Below are 20,356 nucleotides of genomic sequence, written 5' to 3' on the forward strand. Positions count from 1 at the left end.
TTGAAAGGCGGGAGTTACAGAGACCAGAGAGGGGAGGAAAAGAGGAGAGGGGGACACAGAGGGAGATGGATCCTGTATCTCCCTCAAATAGCCCCAACGGCCAGGTCTCAGCCAGGAGCTTCTTCTCGGTCTCCCATGTGGACGTAGGGGCCCAGCCACATGGGCGATTTTCTGTAGCTTTCCCAGGCCGCGGAGCAGCTGGGACGGGAACCACTACCCACATGGAATGGTGGCATCCCAGGCGACTTTACCTGCTATGCCACAACCTTGGCCCCTGGTGTCCACCCCCCTTTTAATATTTATTTGAAAGAGAGAGGAAGAAAGAGAATCTTCCATCCGCTGGTTTACTTCCCAAATGGCTGCAATGAACAAGGCTAGGCTAAAGCCAGGAGCCTTATCTGGTGTCCCACGTGGGTGCAGGGGCCCAGGGACTTGGGCCATCTTCTACTGCTTTCCCAGGCATGCTGGCAGGGGGCTAGATCAGAAGTGGAGCAGCTGGGACTTGAACCAGTGCGCAAATGGGATGCCGGGACTACAGGCCATGGCTTAACCCTCTGTGCCACAGCCAGCCCCATGGTGTCCCTTTTCTGAGAAACAGAGGCCTTTGATGTACAACCCAGGATATACAGGTCTCTATGGATCCACAAAGGTAATTATGGGGTCTGAGACCTATTTTCATTCTTCATAAAAGCCCAACCCAAACTGTTTTCCCATAATAAAGCTGTACAGTCTAACTAAAGCTGCAGTAATACTGGCTAGCTATCATGTGCCAGTCATAAGGAATTCTGTTAGTTTACAACTACCCAAGACCATTATTAGATTCTTTTGAAACGCGGGTTCCCTAAGTGAAAAGACAACATTGGGATCCTTGAAGACAAAGAGCGGGGATTCACAGGGTGACTCCACGAGCCTGTTGTTGGCAGGGAACAGTGTCAGGCCTCTGGTGAATGCCCAGTGAAGGTGTAAGCAACCAAGCGAGCTCAACCCTGCCTTTCCCCTGCATGTCTGGCAATCGCTCTGTGGAATTCTCCTTCAGTAACTGGGCTGTGCAGGGAAGGAATGGAGAAGGCCCCGTGCAACACCAGCAGAGATCAGTTGTTTAACCTGGGCTGGTATTTCCCTTTCACTTAGGCCTACACCAGAGTTTACAAAACAGCAGGACTGTTTCTGCTCCGTGTAAATGAGTAGCTGTGTCCTTAGCAGTGCCTAGCGAGTAGGAGTTTCATTTCAAGAACGAGTGCTGTTCTAAGCAGGGGGCTGAGACCTCTGAGCATCCTTTCTCTTGAGAACCCAGGGAAAAACAGTCCGTTCTGTGAGCTCTATTTCTGAGTCCATTAGCGCTGCTCTGACCCCCACAGCAAGAGCTGGCTAATTTTGGATAAGGAGCTGGGTAAGTGTGGTGCCTTGACACCAAGGTGTCCAATCGTGAAGACTTCAGAAGCAGAACTAAATCGACAAAGTCATCTGGCCTCATATCCTGTGTGACATTCTGAACAGATGGCCCCATCCCTTGTTTACTGACATACAAGGGTCTGAGAAAGAATTCTATCTAATTTACAGCAAATTCTGCATTTCAAGAAAAGGGAACGAACAGGTGGTGTGTATACCAAGACTCCACTTGTTTGAGTACAAAGTGAGACAGAAAAATCAGTTCATCAATGGAATTCTACCACGCAGGGGCTGTTGTATAATGAGTTTATTTAAAATAATTACATCGCAACATGCACCTTTCCACTGAGTGACTTCATGGGTCATGGCCAACATAGAACTTGGACAGGAAATCCTTTGGCCTTGGTGTTTCTGTCTCATGGAAGACCCGCATAACATGTGTCCGCTGCTTCCACACTTTGATTGTTTCTTCCAGTTCCATCTTTCCCTGCACAGATGAGGGGAGAGGCTGTCAAAGTGATAACGTTGAAGGAATACAACACTGAAGGCCAGGATTCTCTTCTGTGCTGCGTGAGCCTGGGCAAGTAACTACTCTTTCTAGAAAACAATTTTAACACCTGGAAAAATGAGGGGCTGGATGATCTCTGAGGCCTTTCAAATATTTTAAAAAAAAATTATATATATATATATTTTGAAAGGCAGAGTTACAAAGAAGCAGAGGCAGAGAGAGAAAGGTCTTCCATCTGCTGGTTCACTCCCCAAATGGCTTCAGTGGCTGGATATGGGCCAATTCAAAGCCAGGAGTTTCCGGGTCTTCCACCTGGATATGGGGGCCCAAGGACTTGGGCTATCTTCCACCGCTTTCCTAGGCATACTATCAGGGAGCTGAATCGGAAGAGGAGCAGCTGGGACACAAACGGGTGCCCATATGGGATGCCAGCATTGCAGTTGGCGGCTTTACCTGCTACGCCGCAGCATCAGCCCCTCAAATATTCTTTAACTCCATGGTTTACTTGTCTCAAGAGGAGAGACATCCAGGTTTCCAAGTCTTATAACTGCAGAACTGATGGCTTATGTTCCCATTAAACATTTTTTTCATATGTATTATCTGGGGCTGGTGCTGTGGTATAGCGGGTAAAGCTGCTGCCTGCGACACCAGCATCTCACAAGAGTTCCAGGTCAAGTCCAAGCTGCTCCATTTCTGATCCAGCTCCCTGCTAATGCACCCAGGAAAGCAATGGGAGATGGCCCAAGTGCTTGGCCCCCACACCCACGTGGGAGACCTGGATGAAGCTCCTGGCTCCTGGCTCCTGGCTTCAGAATGGCCCAGCTCTAGCTGTCGCAGCCATCTAGGGAGCGAGCCAATGAATGGAAGATAACTCTGTCTCTCCTCTCTCTCTCTGTGTAATTCTGCCTTTCAAATAAAATAATTTTTTTAAAGATTTATTTTATTTATATGACAGAAAGAGAGGTAGACAGAGGATTTGCATCCACTGGTTCATTCCCCAAATGGCTACAATGGCCAGAGCTAAGCTGATCCAAAGCCAGAATCCAGGAGCTTCTTCCAGGTCTCTCATGTGGGTGCAGGGGTCCAAGGATTTGGATCATCCTCTGCTGCTTTCCCAGGCACATTAGCAGGAAGCTGGATTGGAAGTGGAACAGCCAGGACTCAAACTGGCACCCATACAGGATGCCGGCACTTTAGGCTGCGGCTTTAACCTGCTGTGCCACAGCACTGGCCCCAAATAAAATAAACATTAAAAAAAAAAAAAAAAAGGTTGCTAAGAGTTGAAAATTGTGATAAATATGAAAAAATTATATAAATATTTAAGGTATATTTATTTGAAAGGCAGAGTTACGAAGAGAGAGAGAGAGAGAGAAGAAAGAGCTCTTTTCATCTGCTAGCTCACTCTCCAAATGGCTACAATGGCCAGGGCTGGGCCAGGCTGAACCCAGGAGCTTCTTTTGGGTCTCCTATGTGGGTGCAAGGGCCCAAGCACTTTGGCCATCCTCCATGCTTTCCTAGGAGGATTAGCAGGGAGCTGGATCAGAAGTGGAGCAATGGGACTTGAACCCGTGTCCATATGGGATGCTGGCACTGCAGATGGTGGCTTAACCCACTGTGCCACAGCACTGGCCCCAACATTTCTCTCTTCCATGTTATTTACTGGTCCGTGCTGACACTACTGTTGATGCTAATGTGACTGGCCAAGAAGAAAGAATCAGGCCCACGTTCTGAACCCATGTACATAGGACTTAGACAGCTCCCCTGCCTGCACCCAGGCAAAGCAGGAGCAGAAGGTTCAAGAGAGATCAAATTCCTCCTTCTATTGTTTCTTGGTTGTAAAATGGAAATCCCAGTGGACTTTTTCTTGAACAATCTTTTAATCTATTCAACTAGGTAATAATCTCCAAATTCAACTACTCTTTTGAAACCAAAAGCAACAGCTACTGAACCAGTAATGGCTTTTTAGTGTTCATTTAGGAGTGAAGGAGAGGCAGAGCGCACCCCTCCCCACTTGTTCATTCCCCAAATGCCTGCAACAGCTGGGGCTGGGCCAGGCCAAAGGTGGGAGCCTGGAGCTCCATCTAGAATTCCTACCTGGGTGGCAGGAATCCAAGTTTGCGTCACCCCTGCTGCCCTACAGGAAGCATATTAACAGGAAGCTGGAATGGGAGTGGACCTGGACTCAGACCCAGATACTCTGACACGGGGAGCAAGTGTCCCAAGTAGCATCCAAAGAGCTGCGTCGAGTGTGGGTTATTTACCTTAATGACCAGAAGATCAACCACCCTGGGGTCTGTAACATGTGCATTCTTCATAAACATTTCTCGGACTTTATCCCGACCCTGTTTCACGGTGATGTCTAGCTGGAATAAGTGCACTAGAGAGAAAACACGATTCAGGGTAGAAATCATATGGTTAAAACTTTTTAAAAACTTGAGTCAATGAATATTCACTGAACACATACAAGCTGCCCATTCATTCCATTCACCAAATAGCCCACCCCAAAGTTAGGTGCCTGAGGGTGTAAAGAAATGTGAGGCATGGCACTTTCTCTCACAGAGCTTTCCTATTGTCTGGGGAAACAATACGGCATTGAAGAGGCAGGAGGCTGAACAACCTGGGTTCAAATCCTAGCCCTGCCACTTACTGGACCTGATCCCATTTATTTATCAGTGAAATGAGGACAATAATACCTACTACTCCAGAGCTGTTGTGTAGTGTCTGGCATAAAATAATCTCAAAATAAATATTTTATCTTCATAGAGAATCCAAAAAAAGAAGACAACGGGGTTGGAATTAACAAAAATGATGTGGTGTAGGCTATAAGTACACACCACCTGGGGCAGAGGGACACTGCAGACGGTTACTGCAGGAGAGGAGGCTACCACTCAATAAGCAGCTGACGGCATGTAAGGTTACTTGGGGGAAGAAGTTTAAGCTGCAGCTCCAGTTCCCTGGGTCTCCAGTTCTGACTTAAGGGACAGCATGTCCTCCCTGAATGCGTCACAACACTCAGCAAGCCTGGTTAAATAAGCACCTAAAACGGTGGCACAGACTCAAGTGACCTGCATCTCTGGAGGAGGCACAGGAGTGTCCTGAAAACTGGGTGTTAGTCACTTGTATTCCCATCCCTGCCACATTCAGGCTTCAGTGGATTTGCTGGTGACAAAAAGGGCATGAAGAGGGTGTCGTGTGATAGGTAGGAGTGCCCATCCTCTCAGCTCAAGAGTCACTGTCTCTAGACAATACCCACAGCTTTGTCCTGGGCTCCCTCCTCCCATTCCAACCCCCCTGGACACACTCTTCCCCAGTGAGAAGGGCTGCAGGGAGGCAAACAAATAGCCAAGCCATAGCTTGCTGGCTTGTCTTTTGGTTTAAGTCAGTGGTTTTCAAGCCCACCATGGAAGTGCCTAGTTTTTTCTTTGCAACATGAATATTTACATTTCAATTTGAAAAAATTCTGAGAGGCTCAACAGGAAGATAAGGAAGTGTCTCTTCTGGATACCTGTGACTTTTCCAGTCCATGTGCTTTCCCAGAGTTATTAAGGATTTCTTGAACCAGGGAGGCTCTGAAAGATTAGGAGAGTCCACTGGTACAGTTCTCAGTTGTCTGCTCCAATTCATTTTGGCAGCATTCATACCAGGCAGTACTTAAAGGGGAAGGCAGGGCGGCTCAATGGAAAGGGGCCTGAGTGTCAGATAAGCGAGGGAGGGTCTCCAGACTCCAGACCCCTCTTGGGGGTACAGACTTCTCTGCTTGTTTTCTCATTGGAAACAGGAAAGAAGATCATGTCTGCCCTAACTCGTTTTCAGAAGTCTGGTGAAAACGCAAGGACAGCATACTGTAGACAAGCACAACACACGTGCTGGCTGGGAGCACACACAGCACTCCGCCCCTATAGCTCTAGTGCACTCTGGGTTTCTGTACAATATGCTGAGCAGACTCTGAGACCCCTGAAGACAGGGAGGGCTTGTGTTTCATTCACTCTGTCTCTCTCCAGGCATGTAGTACCGACCCTGCAGTACAAGAAACAGCAGTGCATGAACTGCTTCTGCAGAAGGTCTCCTTTTAAATCCACATTCAAAGGCAGTTCTGGCTCCGTCTCCCATGCCCAACAAAGTCCTGGGAAATTCAGGAAAAACTAGAGTGGAAGCTAAGAGCCAGGTACTAGAACTGCATAGGCAGGTTCTGAAGTCTACCTCTTCTACTTATTAACGGGGTGACCGGAGACAGATTTAGTGGGGCAGGGAAACAATCAGAACCCACCTTAAAATAAGGCGATGTAAAGCACTTAGGATAGTGCTGCATCGTCTGCAGGCATTCAGTAAGCATCGGGCACTGTGAGTAACTACCACCTCCTTCCGATCCTTGCTTTGGTTCCTCAGCGGGAGTGGTGGTGGCGGCACCACACCAGTGTCCAGAGGCCTGAGTAACTGAGCAGCTCCGCATCGCTGGTCTTCCCTCTACAGGGAGGGTGGCCCGCCCACCTGGCCCTTTCCTCCTCCCAAGGCCCTTCTGACTCTGGGAATTCCTTCCAAAGATCACTTGAAGGAGGGCCCTGGGAAGGGATGGTTCAGAGGGAGTTAGGGTACCTGGGTTCCCTCTTCAACCCAACCACTCAATTTTACCCTCCTGAACCCAGGTCTCCCTCCTGCCCCAAAAGGTCTGGGATGCTCATAAAGTATTCATGTTTTTAAGCGTCTGAATTGGAAGGCATCTCCCTATTTGCTGTTGTCACACACACACACACACACACAGAGTCATCCCCCTGTTCCCTGAAGGCATTTGAATGACAGTCCCTGAAAGAACAGTCCAAAATTGCTCTCTTAGTATCAGATGGATTTAAGTTTTGGTCACCAGCAATCTCTGGAAAAGAGCCTGAGAACCAGGGGCTCTGAGAACGGAAGCAGTCCTCAGGTTTCAAGGTCGCGTTCTGCGCGGTCTCCGGCTAGGGTATAAGCAACAACTACAAACAGCAGCAGCAGCCAGCACTCAACTGAGCGTGCCCGGCCCTGTTCTCAGCACTTTAGACAGATCACAGGAACTCTCCGACAACCCACTATTACCCCATTCTGCAGGTCTGCAGGTGAGGAAACTTAAGCACCATCACACAGCAGGTGAAGGGCAGGGCCTGGAGGCCCTCCAAGTCCATGCTCCTCCCGCAGCCCGAGGGGGCTCCGTGCTCCAACTCGAGGACACCGTCCCTCTATCAGCAGTGGCCCGTGTTAAAGCACACTCCATCAAATCAACACAGTGTAGACGGTCCCACACTCAATCAAATCAACAGTGTAGACGGTCCCTGCCATCTCTACTCCCCCGCTCAGTGTCGATGGGATTTCCCTAACCTTTCCAGTCCGGTGGGCAGGACTGAGGGGGACGCCAAGGTTCCGGACTCTCCGCTCTCGGAGATTACTTACTAATACCAGCCGACGGGTGCTCCGGCATTTGAGCACTGGGAGGCGTTCTGGGATGGTAGGTGCCGGGGCAGGTGCACCCAGGGAGCTGCGCTTCGAAGACTGCGGGGAAGGGGCTGGCTGACTGGATGACCTTGGGAAAGTCACTCCCTGCTCTGGTTCCGTTTCTTTTTCCGTGGTAGGTGTGGGCGCTGGACGCTCGGCCGCTTTGGTGATAAAACCTCACGGGAGCTGACTTCGGGGTCCAGAGGCGCCAGAGGCCAGCTGTGGGCCCCGCGGTGCCTGCCCTTCCTCCCTGGGCTTCAGGAAGAACCACGGGGGACAAGAGACCAAAGCACGCCTACGAGGGCTGTACGGAGACTGGGCACGGCCGCTCGGGCCGCCGCCAGGTCGGGTTCACCATACGCTCGGGCGAGCCACTGCCCCCGAGGCACCTGAGTCGCCTCTGCCCAAGCCGGTGACCTCAGCTCGGCCGGTGGGAAATCCGGCCGCGGCCGGCCGCGACCTTGGGCACCTGCCTCTGGGAGCCCCGCGTGCGCCGCCGCCTCTCACCCGTGTTCGGCACCTCCCGATACCAGGCGCGGTAGAGCTCGCGCACTCTCCGCTTGGCTTCGTTCATGTCCCGACTGAAGATGGGCTTCACAGAGGCGCTGGCCGCAGCGGCGGCGGCAGCCCGAGTGAGGCCGCTCGCCGCCATCTTGCGAAGGCAATCACCTCAACTCCACCCGCTTCTCGACCTGCGCGTGCGGCTCTGAGACGAACCTCTTTTCTCATTGGCTGCAACGGCGCGCCACGCCCCTGCGCGTCATGAGTGGGCGGGAGGACCTCTCCGAGGCTTTCTGATTGGCTGGAGAGCCACCCGGGGCGGGACAGGAACTGCTGGTGGGGGTTGCCCGTCTCGGCTGTCGGGCTCCCTAGCGGTGGCTGTGAGGCAGGCCGCTGGGCGGCGGGCCGCTGGGCGGCGGGCCGCTGGGCGGCGGGCCGCTGGGCGGCGGGCCGCTGGGCGGCGGGGCTTCGGCGCTGTGGCGGAGCCTCTGTCCAAGTCTTGCCCAGGCCCACTTTTCCTCCGCGCTGGCTGGTTAGAGCCCGTTGGCGCGAGGCTCCGGACAGGTTTTTCAGTCAGGTCCTGGGACGCGGGCCCCAGGCGATGACTGAGGTAGATGCCGGGCGCCGGCCCTGTCCCTCAGCGGCGTTTCTTCAGCAGCCGGACTCTTTTTTTGTTTTGTTTTTTCTTTCTATAAACCAACTCTTCCTGTCTGCGGTCTGGACAGTAGCGCCCTTTCCTTACCGTTGGCTTTTGGCGCTTCTCCACAGCGCAGGGAGGTGGGCTGTACCTCTGCCGCCTTTCAGTCAAGGACGTTTGCAGCCCAAACCCTGGGTCTCTGGGAGAAGCAACCCAGAACCGTGCAGCTGGACGGAAGCTTGGATGGAGCGACCATCCTGGGCATCTCTTTCTTTGCTGGGCTTTGCCCACGGGCGTTACTGCTGCACACCAAAGACAGCCTCGAGGGGAGAGGAAGAAGTAACAGCTGAGGGCGTCCGCGGGGCCAGGCAGGGCCCAGCATCCCACGGTACGGCTGAGGAGACCGCGGCTGCAGCCTCACGGTCTCTGGCCGCCTTAGGTCGCCCCTGCCGGACTCCTGCCTGGGGGTCTTTGTCGCTCCCTTGCAAAGGGCCAAGGGCTGGGGCTGGCCTCAGCTTTGGGACCCTGCGTGCGGGATATGGCCCTGAATCCAGCCTTTTCCATTTTAAAGGATTGGATGACCTCCCACTCTCTTAGTATCTTTTGAAAAGTATTTGCTAAAAAAAAAAAAAAGTATTCTTTGTATACTTAAGTGAGTTCTACAAAGAAAGCGTGTACACGTGGGCCATATCACTTGTTTGGGTCCCAGGAGGAGAATGGAGCCGAAAAATGCCCGTGGCTGCGAGGTCTCAGCTGTCACTGCCTTAGCAGGATGCCTTACTCGGGCGCTTGTGGTGGTGCTGGTGTGACCAGACCTATCATGCTCTCAGTCGTCTAAGAGCATAGCACATATGAGACGTGCAGAACATACTATTTGATAAGTGTTAATAAGTGTTACTGGTTTGTGTGCTCACTATACCCCTTCTACTTTTTTCTTCTTCTTTTTTTTTTTTTTTTTAATTGTGAAACAGGCTCAGGCAGATCCTTCAGGAAGAGTTCAAAAGAAGCCGTCGTCACATGCTCCGTGCATGTTATTGGTTCTGAAGACCTTCCAGTGGGACAAGACGGGGAGGTAGGAGTCGGTGATTATTGCTGAGCGTGACCCTGTGTAGGCCTAGGCTAATATCTGTGTTTGTGCCTTAGGTTTCAACAAAAAAAGTTTTAAACAGTGTTAAAGATAGAAAAAAAGATGGGGCCTGCGCTGTGGTGCAGCAAGTTAACGCCCTGGCCTGAAGCCCCGGCATCCCATATGGATGCTGGTTTGAGACCTGGCTGCTCCACTTCTTATTCAGCTCTCTGCTGTGGCCTGGGAGGGCAGTAGAGGATGGCCCAGGTGCTTGGGCACCTGCACCCACGTGGAGGCTCGGGGAGGCTCCTGGCTCCTGGCTTTGGATTGGCGCAGCTCTGGCCATTGTGGCCAATTGGGGAGTGAACCAGTGGATGGAAGACCTCTCTCTCTGCCTCTCCTTCTCTCTGTATGTAACTCTGACTTTCAAATAAACAAAATATTAAAAAAAGAAAGACTCTCTAGTAGAGTTGGAACACAGCTCACCTTTCCTAATTGGCAAATGATCAGACTAATGTGCCGATGTTGTTTCTTACATGCTGAGTCAGATGTCAACTCTTATCCTCTACAGTTGTGTAACTGACGTTGGAGGACAGTGTAAGCATTCAAGTGGAAAGTAGGAATTTTGATTGCTCTAATTTTAGAAATTATATCCCTAATAGTTATCTGAAAAACATGAATTCTGGATGTGAATGATACATGAGACTAGTATATTTTTAAATAGGGAAAACTAATTTTGTGCAGTTATACAATATATTTGTGTTTTAAGCTAAGTGCTTTTACAAAAGAGTAAAAAAGTTGTAAAATGTAAAGGTTAAAAAGTGAAAAAGAATAAGCAAGGCTGCTGCTCCTCCGCACGCGGAGGAGCCGCACCGGACCGGATGCTTGTTGTTCCCCTTTTTTACAAGTCTTTTCTATAGTAAAGTAAGAATAAGTAAACAGCGAACTCCCAAAGCAAGAATGAGTAGAGAGAAATGAGAAAGAACGAAGCAACGAACTTCCCCGCGAACTCTCCAACGCACTCTCCAACCAACCCACACCACCATGCCGTCTCTCTCCTCCTATATAGTCCTCTCCACCAATCCATGCTCTGCTACCCACACGCTGAGCACGCTACTCTCCTCCAATCAGGAGCAGCTCCTGCAGCTTGTCAAGTTGGTGAGAGGCAGCTGGGTAGAAGCTGTTTGCTCCTCTCCCAGCGCCATATTGTGGGAGAGCAGATGTATAGAATAAGTCTTTTTTTTTTTTTTTGACAGGCAGAGTGGACAGTGAGAGAGAGAGACAGAGAGAGAAAGGTCTTCCTTTGCCGTTGGTTCACCCTCCAATGGCCGCCGCTGCAGCCGGCGCACCGTGCTGATCCGATGGCAGGAGCCAGGATCCAGGTGCTTTTCCTGGTCTCCCATGGGGTGCAGGGCCCAAGCACCTGGGCCATCCTCCACTGCACTCCCTGGCCATAGCAGAGAGCTGGCCTGGAAGAGGGGCAACCGGGACAGAATCCGGTGCCCCGACCGGGACTAGAACCCGGTGTGCCGGCGCCGCAAGGTGGAGGATTAGCCTATTGAGCCATGGCGCCGGCCTAGAATAAGTCTTAATTCCAGTAACAGTATAGTCCGAGTTGCTCCCCACACAAGGCCAGGGCATTAACTTGCTCTGCCACAGCGCCGGCCCCTGTAACTCTTGTCTTTCAAATAAATAAAATAAATCTTTTTTTTTTTTTAAAGAAAAGTTAAACTTAGAGTGTACCATGTCCCTGGTAGCCACTGCTTTAAATTCTTTAGGCCCACTGCCTAGGCCTTACAACTCATCCATGAAATAACTCCCAGAGCTGACATAGACAGTTACTTGATAGCTTTGGGTTCGTACCTAAGGTTATTGGCTCTAAAGTCTGTTCTCTGCTTTTCACAGCACCTCTATGATGCTATCTACCTGTATAATTTTAAGTTGATCTGTGATCCTGCCTCCTCCAGAAGTAATCACCATCATGATTTTAAAAAATGGCTTCTAAAACCTCCCACAAACTAGAGGAAAATATTTGCAAATCATATATTCAATAAAGAATTTGTATCTAGAATATGTAGACTCTTATAACTCAATTATATAAAAAGGCAAATAGTCTAAAATGGAGAGAGGCAATCATTTAGCCTAGTGGTTGAGGTAACCACATCAGAGGGGCTGAGTTTGTTTCCTGGCTCCAGCTTCCTGAATGCAGCTTCCCACTAATGTAGACCCTTGGAGGCAGCAGGTGATGGTTAAAATAATTGGGTCTCTGCCACCCACATGGGTAGATTGCATTCCCAACTCCTGGCTTCAAGCCTGACCCAAACCTAGCTATTACGGGCATTTTTGGCGAGTGAACCAGCAGAAAGAGCTTCTCTGTCTCATTTCTTTGGCTCTTTCTCTTTCTCTCTCTCTCTCTCTCTCTCTCTCAAGAAATGGGCAGAGAGGCTGGCACTGTGGCAGAGTAGGCTAAGCCCCCACCTGCAGCACTGGCATCCCCTATAGGTGCCAGTTCATGTCCTGGCTACTCCTCTTCCAGTCCAGCTTTCTGTTTGTGGCCTGGGAAAGCAGTGGAAGATGGCCCAAGTGCTTGGGCCCCTGCACCCACTTGGGAGATCTAGAAGCAGCTCCTTCTGGCTTCGGACTGGCTCAGCTCCAGCTGTTGTAGCCATCTGAAGAGTGAACCAACACATGGAAGACCTCTCTCTCTGTCTCTCCCTGTCTCTGTAACTCTGCCTCTCAAATAAATAAAATCTTTAAAAAAAAGTACAGCAATGACAATACCAGATGCTGGTGAGTATGTGGATCAACAGGAACTCTCATTACTGGTGGACCTGTAAAATAGCATTCTGAAATCCATGTGTAGTTTTTTTTTTCATGCTACATATTTTCCAAGAATTTTTTGAAACCCCCTCATAGTACACCTTTTCTGTGTTTAAGATAATTTAGATTCACTTGTATAAAAACTAATAGAGAGTGGGCCGGTGCTGTGGCGCAGTGGGTTAACACCCTGGCCTGAAGCGCCTGCATCCCATTTGGGCGCTGGTTTGAGACCCGGCCGCTCCACTTCCAATCCAGCTCTCTGCTGTGGACTGGGAAAGCAGTAGAAGATGGCCCGAGTGCTTGGGCCCCTGCACCCATGTGGGAGACCCAGAAGAAGCTCCTGGCTCCTGCCTTTGGATTGGCGCAGCTCCAGACGTTGCAGCCAATTGGGGAGTGAACCATTGGATGGAAGACCTCTCTCTCTCTCTGCCTCTCCTCTCTCTGTGTAACTCTGACTTTCAAATAAACAAATTAAAAAAAAAAAAAACAACTAATACAGAAAGGAGAGGTATACCTTTACCTAATTTTTCTCAATGAAAACATCCTGTAAAACTAGTACAATATCACAACCAGGATGTTTACATTGATATGATCAAGATGCAGAACATTTCCATTACCATAAGAATCCTACATGGGGCTGGTGCTGTGGTGAAGCAGGTTAAAGCCCTGGCCTGATTGGAGGGTGAACCAACGGCAAAAAGGAAGACCTTTCTCTCTCTCTCTCTCTCTCTCACTGTCCACTCTGCCTGTCAAAAAAAAAAAAAAAAAAAAAGCCCTGGCCTGAAGAGCTGGCATCCCATATGGGTGCCGGTTCAAGTCTTGGCTGCTCCTCTTCCAATCCAGCTCTCTGCTATGGCCTGGGAAAGCAGTGGAAGATGGCCCAAGCCCTTGTGCCCCTGCACCCACATGGGAGACCCGGAAGAAGCTCCTGGTTCCTGGCTTCAGATCGGCACAGCTCCAGCCATTGTGGCCATCTGGGGAATGAACCAGTGGATGGAAGACTTCTCTCTGTCTCTATCTCTCTCTGTAACTCTGTCTTTCAAATAAATAAACATAAATCTTTTAAAAAAATAATCCTACATGTTGTCTCTTCCTCTCCCCTATCTTATTCTCTGACAAGGAACTCTATTTCTATAATTCTGTCATTTCAAGAATGTTAGGTAAATAAAATCTTACAGTATAAGCCTTTTGGATAAACTTTTTCCCCACTCAGTATAATATTTTTAAGATTCATTCAGGTTGTTACATGCCTTGATTATTCCTTTTTATTTCTGAATAGCATTCCATGGTATGAATGTACCACAGTTTAGTCATTCACTCCTTGAAAGACATCCAAGTTGTTTCAATTTTTGCTATTATATATAAACTGTAAACATTTGTATATGTTTTTTGTGTCAACTTAAGTCTTCATTTCTCTAATGCTGGGAAAAATGATTGTTATATATTTAGTTATTTAAGAAATTGCCAGATTGTTTTCCAGAGTGACTGTACCATTTTACATTCCCATCAGCAATATATGAGTAATTCAAATTCTCCACATCCTCCTCAACATTTAATGCACTGACTTATTTTAACCATTCTGGTAGGTGTATAGGGATGCCCCATTATAGTTTTAATTTACATTTCCATTGTGGTTGGTTCCTTAGTTCATTATTATTACAGATTGTGTAATTTATAAATAATAGATACTTATTTGGCTCACAATTCTGGAGCCTGAGAAGTCTAAGAGCATAGTGCTGGCATCTGGTGAAAGCCTTCGTACTGTGTCATCCCATGGTGAAAGACAAAAGGGCAAGAGAATACGAAACAGAAAAGGGGGGGCCAAAATTGCCCTTTTAGCAGGTACTGACTCCCACAAAAACCAGCTCATTCCTGGGATAACAGCTTTCATCTGTTCATTATGGCAGAACCCTCATGGGTCTTATCACTTCTTAAAGGTCCCACCTCTCCATACCATTGCTTTGGGATTCAATTTCCAACACATAACTTTGGGGGACATATTCAAACCATAGAAGCTAGTGACATTGAAACTGAACATCCTTTTTATTTTAAAAAATTTCTCTTTTAAAAATATTATTTGAGGCCGGCGCTGCGGCTCACTAGGCTAATCCTCCGCCTTGCAGCGCCGGCACACCGGGTTCTAGTCCCGGTCAGGGCGCCGGATTCTGTCCTGGTTGCCCCTCTTCCAGGCCAGCTCTCTGCTGTGGCCAGGGAGTGCAGTGGAGGATGGCCCAAGTGCTTGGGCCCTGCACCCCATGGGAGACCAGGATAAGTACCTGGCTCCTGCCATCGGATCAGCGCGGTGCGCCGGCAGCAGCGCGGCGGCCATTGGAGGGTGAACCAACGGTAAAGGAAGACCTTTCTCTCTGTCTCTCTCTCTCTCTCACTGTCCACTCTGCCTGTCAAAATAAATAAATGAATAAATAAAAATATTATTTGAAAGAGAAGGAGAGAAAGAGAGAGGGAGAAGGAGAGATCTTCCATCTGTTGGTTCACTCCCTAAATACGCACAGCAGCCTGGGCTGGATCAGGCCAGCATCAGCAGCTGGGAACTCAATCTGGGTCCTCCACATGGTGGGAGAGACACAACCACTTGAGCCATCCCCTGCCCTTCTCAGGGTGTCTATTAGCAGGAAGCTGGAATCCGTGCAGCTGGGACTCAGATCTGTGCACTTCAAAATGCTTAGTAGCTTAACTGCTTTGGCAAACATCCATCCCTTTAGTATCCTTTCACAGGCTTATTTTCCATGTATGTATTGTCTCTAGTATTTGTGTTTTTGCACATTTTCTTTCTTTTTTTTTTTTAAGATTTATTTATTTACTTGAAAGTCAGAGTTACACAGAGAAAGAAGGAGAGGCAGAGAGAGAGAGAGAGGTCTTCCATCCTCTGGTTCACTCCTTAGATGGCTGCAATGGCCAGAGCTGCCCCGATCCAAAGCCAGGAGCTTCTTCTGGGTTTCCCATGTGGATACAGGAGCCCAAGGACTTGGACCATCTTCTGCTGTTTCTCCAGGCCATAGCAGAGAGCTGGGTCGGAAGTGGAACAGCTGGGACTAGAACCGGCACCCATATGGGGTGCTGCCACTACAGACGGCGGCTTTACTGGCTACGCCTCAGCGCAGGCCCCTTTTTGCACATTTTCTAAGTAAATTGTTTACTGTTTCGAGAGTTCTTTACATATTCTAAATACTAGTCCTTTATCAGATAGTGGCTTGAAAATATTTTCTCCTGTTGTATAGCTTCATCTTTTGAGTAGTTTCACAGAGTAGAAGTGCATAATTTTGACGAAACCCAATTTATCATTTTTAAAAAAAATGTATTATTTATTTGAAAGGCGGAGTTAGAGAGAGAGATACAATAAGAGATCTTCCATCCACTGATTCACTCCCCAAATGGCTGCAATAGCCAGGCTGGGCTAGGCAGAAGTCAGAAGCCAGGTTTTTCTTTTTTTTTTCTTTTTTCTTTTTTTTGACAGGCAGAGTTAGACAGTGAGAGAGACAGAGAGGAGAAGGGTCTTCTTTCTGTTGGTTCACCCCCAAAATGGCCGCTACAGCCGGCGCACTGCTCCGATCCAAAGCCAGGAGTCAGGTGCTTCCTCCTGGTCTCCCATGCAGGTGCAGGGCCCAAGCACTTGGGCCATCCTCCACTGCACTCCTGGACCACAGCAGAGAGCTGGACTGGAAGAGGAGCAACCGGGACAGAACCGGCGCCCCAACTGGGATTAGAACCCGGAGTGCCGGTGCCGAAGGCAGAGGATTTAGCCTAGTGAGCTGCTGCACCGGCCAAGAAGCCAGGTTTTTCTTCCGGATCTCCCACGTGGGTGTAGGGGCCCAACCACTTGGGCCATCCTCCACTGCTTTCCCAAGCACATTAGAAGAGTTGGATCAGAAGTAGAGGAGAGGCCTGCGATGTGGCATAGCGGGTAGCGTTGCTGCTTGCAGTGCCAACATCTTATATGGGCGCCAGATCGAGTCCTGGCTGCTCCTCTTCTGATCTAGCTCCCTGCTATGTCCTGGGAAAGCAGTAAGAGATGGCCCAAGTCCTTAGGCCCCTGAACCCACGTGAGAGACCTAGAAGACGCTCCTGGCTCTTGTCTTTGGATCAGGACAGTTCTGGTCGTTGCGGCCTTTTGGGGGAGTGAACCAGTGAATGGAGGACCTCTCTGTCTCTCTGCGAATGCCTTTGCTCCTGTAGCTCTTTCAAATAAATAAATATTAAAAAAAAAATAAACAGAGAAGCCAAGATTCGAAGTGGCACTCACAGGGGTGCTGGCATTGCAGGCTGTGGTTTAACCTGCTGTGCCACAACACTGACCCCTATCATTTTTTCTTTCATGGTTTGAGTTGGATATAGCTCTCAAACTCATGCAGATGTTTAAAATGTGTACCCCTCAGTCTTGGGATGGTCTGAGAGGGTGAAGACTTAATTCAATTCAATTATGGTATTTAGTGGGTGGACCTAGTAGGAAATCCTTAGGTCACTAGGGGCATGACCTTGGAAGGTAGTTCTTAGAAGAGAGATGGTTATAAAAGCCTGAGTCAGGATCCATTTTTTCTCTGCTACCTGGCTCACTGTGTGATTGTTCCTCTGCATATACTTCGCTATACTGTTGCCATCCTTGAACCTGATCATATGGCCCAAACAATGAGACCTGCCTGACCTTGGATACCAAACTGTTAGTAAAATAAATCTTCTTTCTTCCTAAGTAGCTTGTCGTAGATATTTTGTAGTAGTAACAGAAAGCTTACTAATACATATGGATTGTGCTTTTGGTGTCAAGTGTAAAAACTGTCTAGCCCTAGGGCTGTGAAATTTTCTCCCATAATTTTTTTCCTAAAAGTTTTATTTATGTATTTAAGTCCATAGCCCATTTTGTATAATTTGTAAGACTTAGATTGAAGTTAGTTTTTTGTTTTTGTTTTTTACTTACAGATGTCTGATTACTCCAGAAACCTTTGTTAAAAGCCAGATTTCCTCCTTGAATTGTTTTTGCACCCTTATAAAAAAAAGCATTTGGACATAGTAGTTGGTGACAGATTCTCTTCATTTTCTTTCATCTGAGTACTTCCTGAAGGATCTTTTCACTGAATAGTGGGATTCTGTGTTGATAGTTCTTTTCAACACTTGGTGCTGGCTTCTATGGTCTCTGTTGAAAAATTAGTTATTATTTAATTATTTTTTCCCATACAGGTAATGTGTTGTTCTTCTCTGACTGCTTTCAGACTTTTTTTTTTTTCATAAGTTTGACTATGATGTGTCTCAGTGTGAACTTCTGTGGTGTGAACATTCCATTTGGAATTCTCTCAACTTATTGAATCTGCTGTTTTATACCTTTTGTTAATTCTGGAAACTTTTCTCTGTTCAGCCCTGCCTTCTTTGTCCTTTTCTCCAAGATTTTGATGACATAATGTCTGATCATTTTAAAATGCTTTCACAGATTCCTGAGCCTGTGTTAACTTTTCCCAACAGTGTGTTTTTCAGATTGGGTAATTTCAGTTGTTTTATTACCTACTTCACTAATTCTTTCCTTTGTCCTCTCTTTTCTGCTTTTGAGCCTATCCACTGAGAATTTTATTTCAGTTTTTTTCAGCTCTCAAATTTCTATCTGGTTCTTTTTTCCTAATATTTATTTTAAAGGCAGGGAGAGAGAGAGAGAGAGAGAGAGAGAGAGAGAGAGAGAGAGATTCCACGTACTGGATTACTTCCCAAATAGCTACAATGACCTGGAAGCCAGGAGCAAGGAACTCCTTCTAGGACTCCCATGTGGATGGCAGGGGCTCAAGTACTTGAGCCAGTATCTGCTGTTTCCCAGGTGCATTAGTAGGGAGCTGGCTCAGAAGTGGAGCAGCTGGAACTTAAATTGGCACTCTACGATGGGATGCAGGCATCTCAAGCAGTGGCTTAACCTACTGCGCCACAACTGCCGCTCTGTCTGGTTATTACACCTTTTGTTTATTGGCTGAGATTATTTTTAATTTTCTCAAGCATATTCATAATTGCTTATTAAATCATTTACTTTCTTTTTTATTTTATTTTAAAGTCAGAGTTACAGAGAGAGAGAAGGAGAGGCAGAGAGAGTGAGAGTGAGAGAGAGAGAGTTCTTCCATCTGCTGGTCACTCCCCAATTGGCTGCAGCAGGCTGGAGCTGTGCCAATCTGAAGCCAGGAGCTTCTTCCAGATCTCCCACGCGGGTTCAGGGGCCCAAAGACTTGGGCCATCTTCCACTGCTTTCTCAGACCATAGCAGAGAGTGCTGGATCAGACATGGAGCCGCCGGGACTTGAACTGGTGCCCATATGGGATGCCAGCACTGCAGGTGGTGGCTTTACAGCACCAGTCCCTTCTCTCTCTCTCTCTCTCTCTCTCTCTCTTCCTTCCTTCCTTCCTTCCTTCCTTCCTTCCTTCCTTCCTTCCTTCCTTCCTCTCTCTCTCCCTCTCCTTCTTTTTCTTTTCTTCTTTCTTTCAAGATTTTTAAAATTTATTTGAGAGGCAGAGTTACAGACAGAGAGAGGTCGGTCTTTCATCCGTTGGTTCACTCCCCAAATGGCTGCAACGGCTGGAGCAGAGCCAATCTGAAACCAGGAGCCAGGAGCTTCTTCTGGGTCTCCTACATAGGTGCAAGGGCCCAAGCACTTGGGATATCTTCTATTGCTTTCCCAGGCCATAAGCAGAGAGCTGGATTAGAAGAGGAGCAGCTAGGGCACAAACCAGCACCTAAATGGCATGTGGGTGCTGCAGGCGGATGCTTCGCCTACTATGGCAAATCCTCGGCCTCTGTTGAATCATTTCTATGATGACTGCTTTAAAATCTTTGTCAGATAATTCTACCAACTCTGTCGTCTTACTGTTGACATCTAGTGATTGTCTTTTTTTTTTATTCAGATTGAAATAATGAATGGTTTATTTATTGAAGCCTTGGCATTTTGGCATTAAGTTATGAGATTCTAGATCTTTAAATTTCCCTTTTAGCTAGCTTCTTTGATACCACTCCAGCAGGGGGAGAACATTCTTGTTACTACAAGTTGGGGCAGAAATTCAGGTTCCTTACTGAACCTCATTTGACACTTGAAGGATCAGGAGGCCTTTCTTACTGCTTAGTAGTGGAAGTAGGAGTTCCAGCTCACATCTAGGGTCTTGCTGATGCCCCTCTAGTTGGCAAATGTAGGTGTTAGGTTTGGAATAGCTTGAGGTTCTGGCCTTTTGTATCTCCAGAAAAGAGACTGACCTTGTTGTACCTGAGCGAGTGTAAACAAAGGAGAACTACATATTGATAAAATTTGATGATCCTTTATTGCCGGCGGTGGAGAGTGGGCTCATGCCCTAAAGAACTCTCCACCCTGAAGCCCAAAGCAACAGGGTTTATAAAGGCAAAAACCACAAAATAGGGAGGGGAATACATGGTTGCTAGGATCAGGGGGAATACATGGTTACTGGGGTCAAGCTGACCTAAAGCCTATGGGAAACTAGTATCAATTATAATCTTGACAATATCAGTTACAATCTTAACAATCTTAATTATAATCTTGACATTAATACAGGTATTGGTTTTAATCATATGTAGGACATAGACAAATTACATTTTTATCATTAACCCAGGTGCAGCCTATCCACTTCCAAGCTTGAACGATCATGCTAGGGGGTTTCTATGCTCTGCTATTGTTCAACTGTTTTAGATCATAGTTTCAGACCACAGTCTCATGGTGTGTGTGGGGGGCACCTTCCCAGAATGGAGTCTCAGGTTCTCCAAAATAGAGTCCCTACTGTCAAGGTGTTACTTCAACCTCAATAGAAATAGGTTGCTTTTATTGAAGCAAAGAGTGACAACAGTCCGTTCTTGCAAAGAAAGTGCACACATGGTGATCGTAGGGGCTGGGCTTTTATCTGGCTGAAGAGGGAACTGGCCACCTTGGGAAGCAGGGGGCTTGAAGCTGGCGGGAAGTAGGGAATGAGGGGCTTTTAGAAGCCACTAGGAACTT

General features: G+C 47.9%; 2 protein-coding genes across 13 annotated transcripts in view; one reads left to right on the plus strand and one right to left on the minus strand.

Annotated features, from left to right (window-relative positions):
- Positions 1-1,681: 1,681 nt before the first annotated feature.
- NDUFA6 (NADH:ubiquinone oxidoreductase subunit A6) lies at positions 1,682-8,106 on the minus strand. Its single transcript, XM_008275146.4, has 3 exons — positions 7,865-8,106; positions 4,159-4,274; positions 1,682-1,876 (listed from the first exon to the last, which is right to left on the minus strand). The coding sequence occupies exons 1-3, from the start codon at positions 8,007-8,009 to the stop codon at positions 1,745-1,747; spliced, it is 393 nt and encodes a 130-aa protein (XP_008273368.2). The 5' UTR covers positions 8,010-8,106; the 3' UTR covers positions 1,682-1,744.
- A 114-nt stretch (positions 8,107-8,220) lies between these two features.
- LOC103352463 (uncharacterized) overlaps positions 8,221-20,356 on the plus strand; it is a 30,536-nt gene continuing 18,400 nt past the window's right edge. For 2 of the 12 annotated variants that reach the window (XM_051834105.2, XM_051834109.2), the window contains exons 1-2: positions 8,221-8,883; positions 9,467-9,567. In XM_051834105.2, coding sequence (XP_051690065.1) covers positions 9,524-9,567 — 44 coding nt within the window. In that variant the 5' untranslated portion in view covers positions 8,221-8,883; positions 9,467-9,523. Of the gene's footprint in view, positions 8,884-9,466; positions 9,568-20,356 lie in introns of those variants that run through there. The other 10 variants (XM_017350917.3, XM_051834110.2, XM_070052982.1 and 7 more) reach the window with 8 other exon arrangements.

The sequence above is a fragment of the Oryctolagus cuniculus genome, chromosome 11, assembly GCF_964237555.1.
Source record: "Oryctolagus cuniculus chromosome 11, mOryCun1.1, whole genome shotgun sequence".
Classification (NCBI taxonomy): domain Eukaryota; kingdom Metazoa; phylum Chordata; class Mammalia; order Lagomorpha; family Leporidae; genus Oryctolagus; species Oryctolagus cuniculus.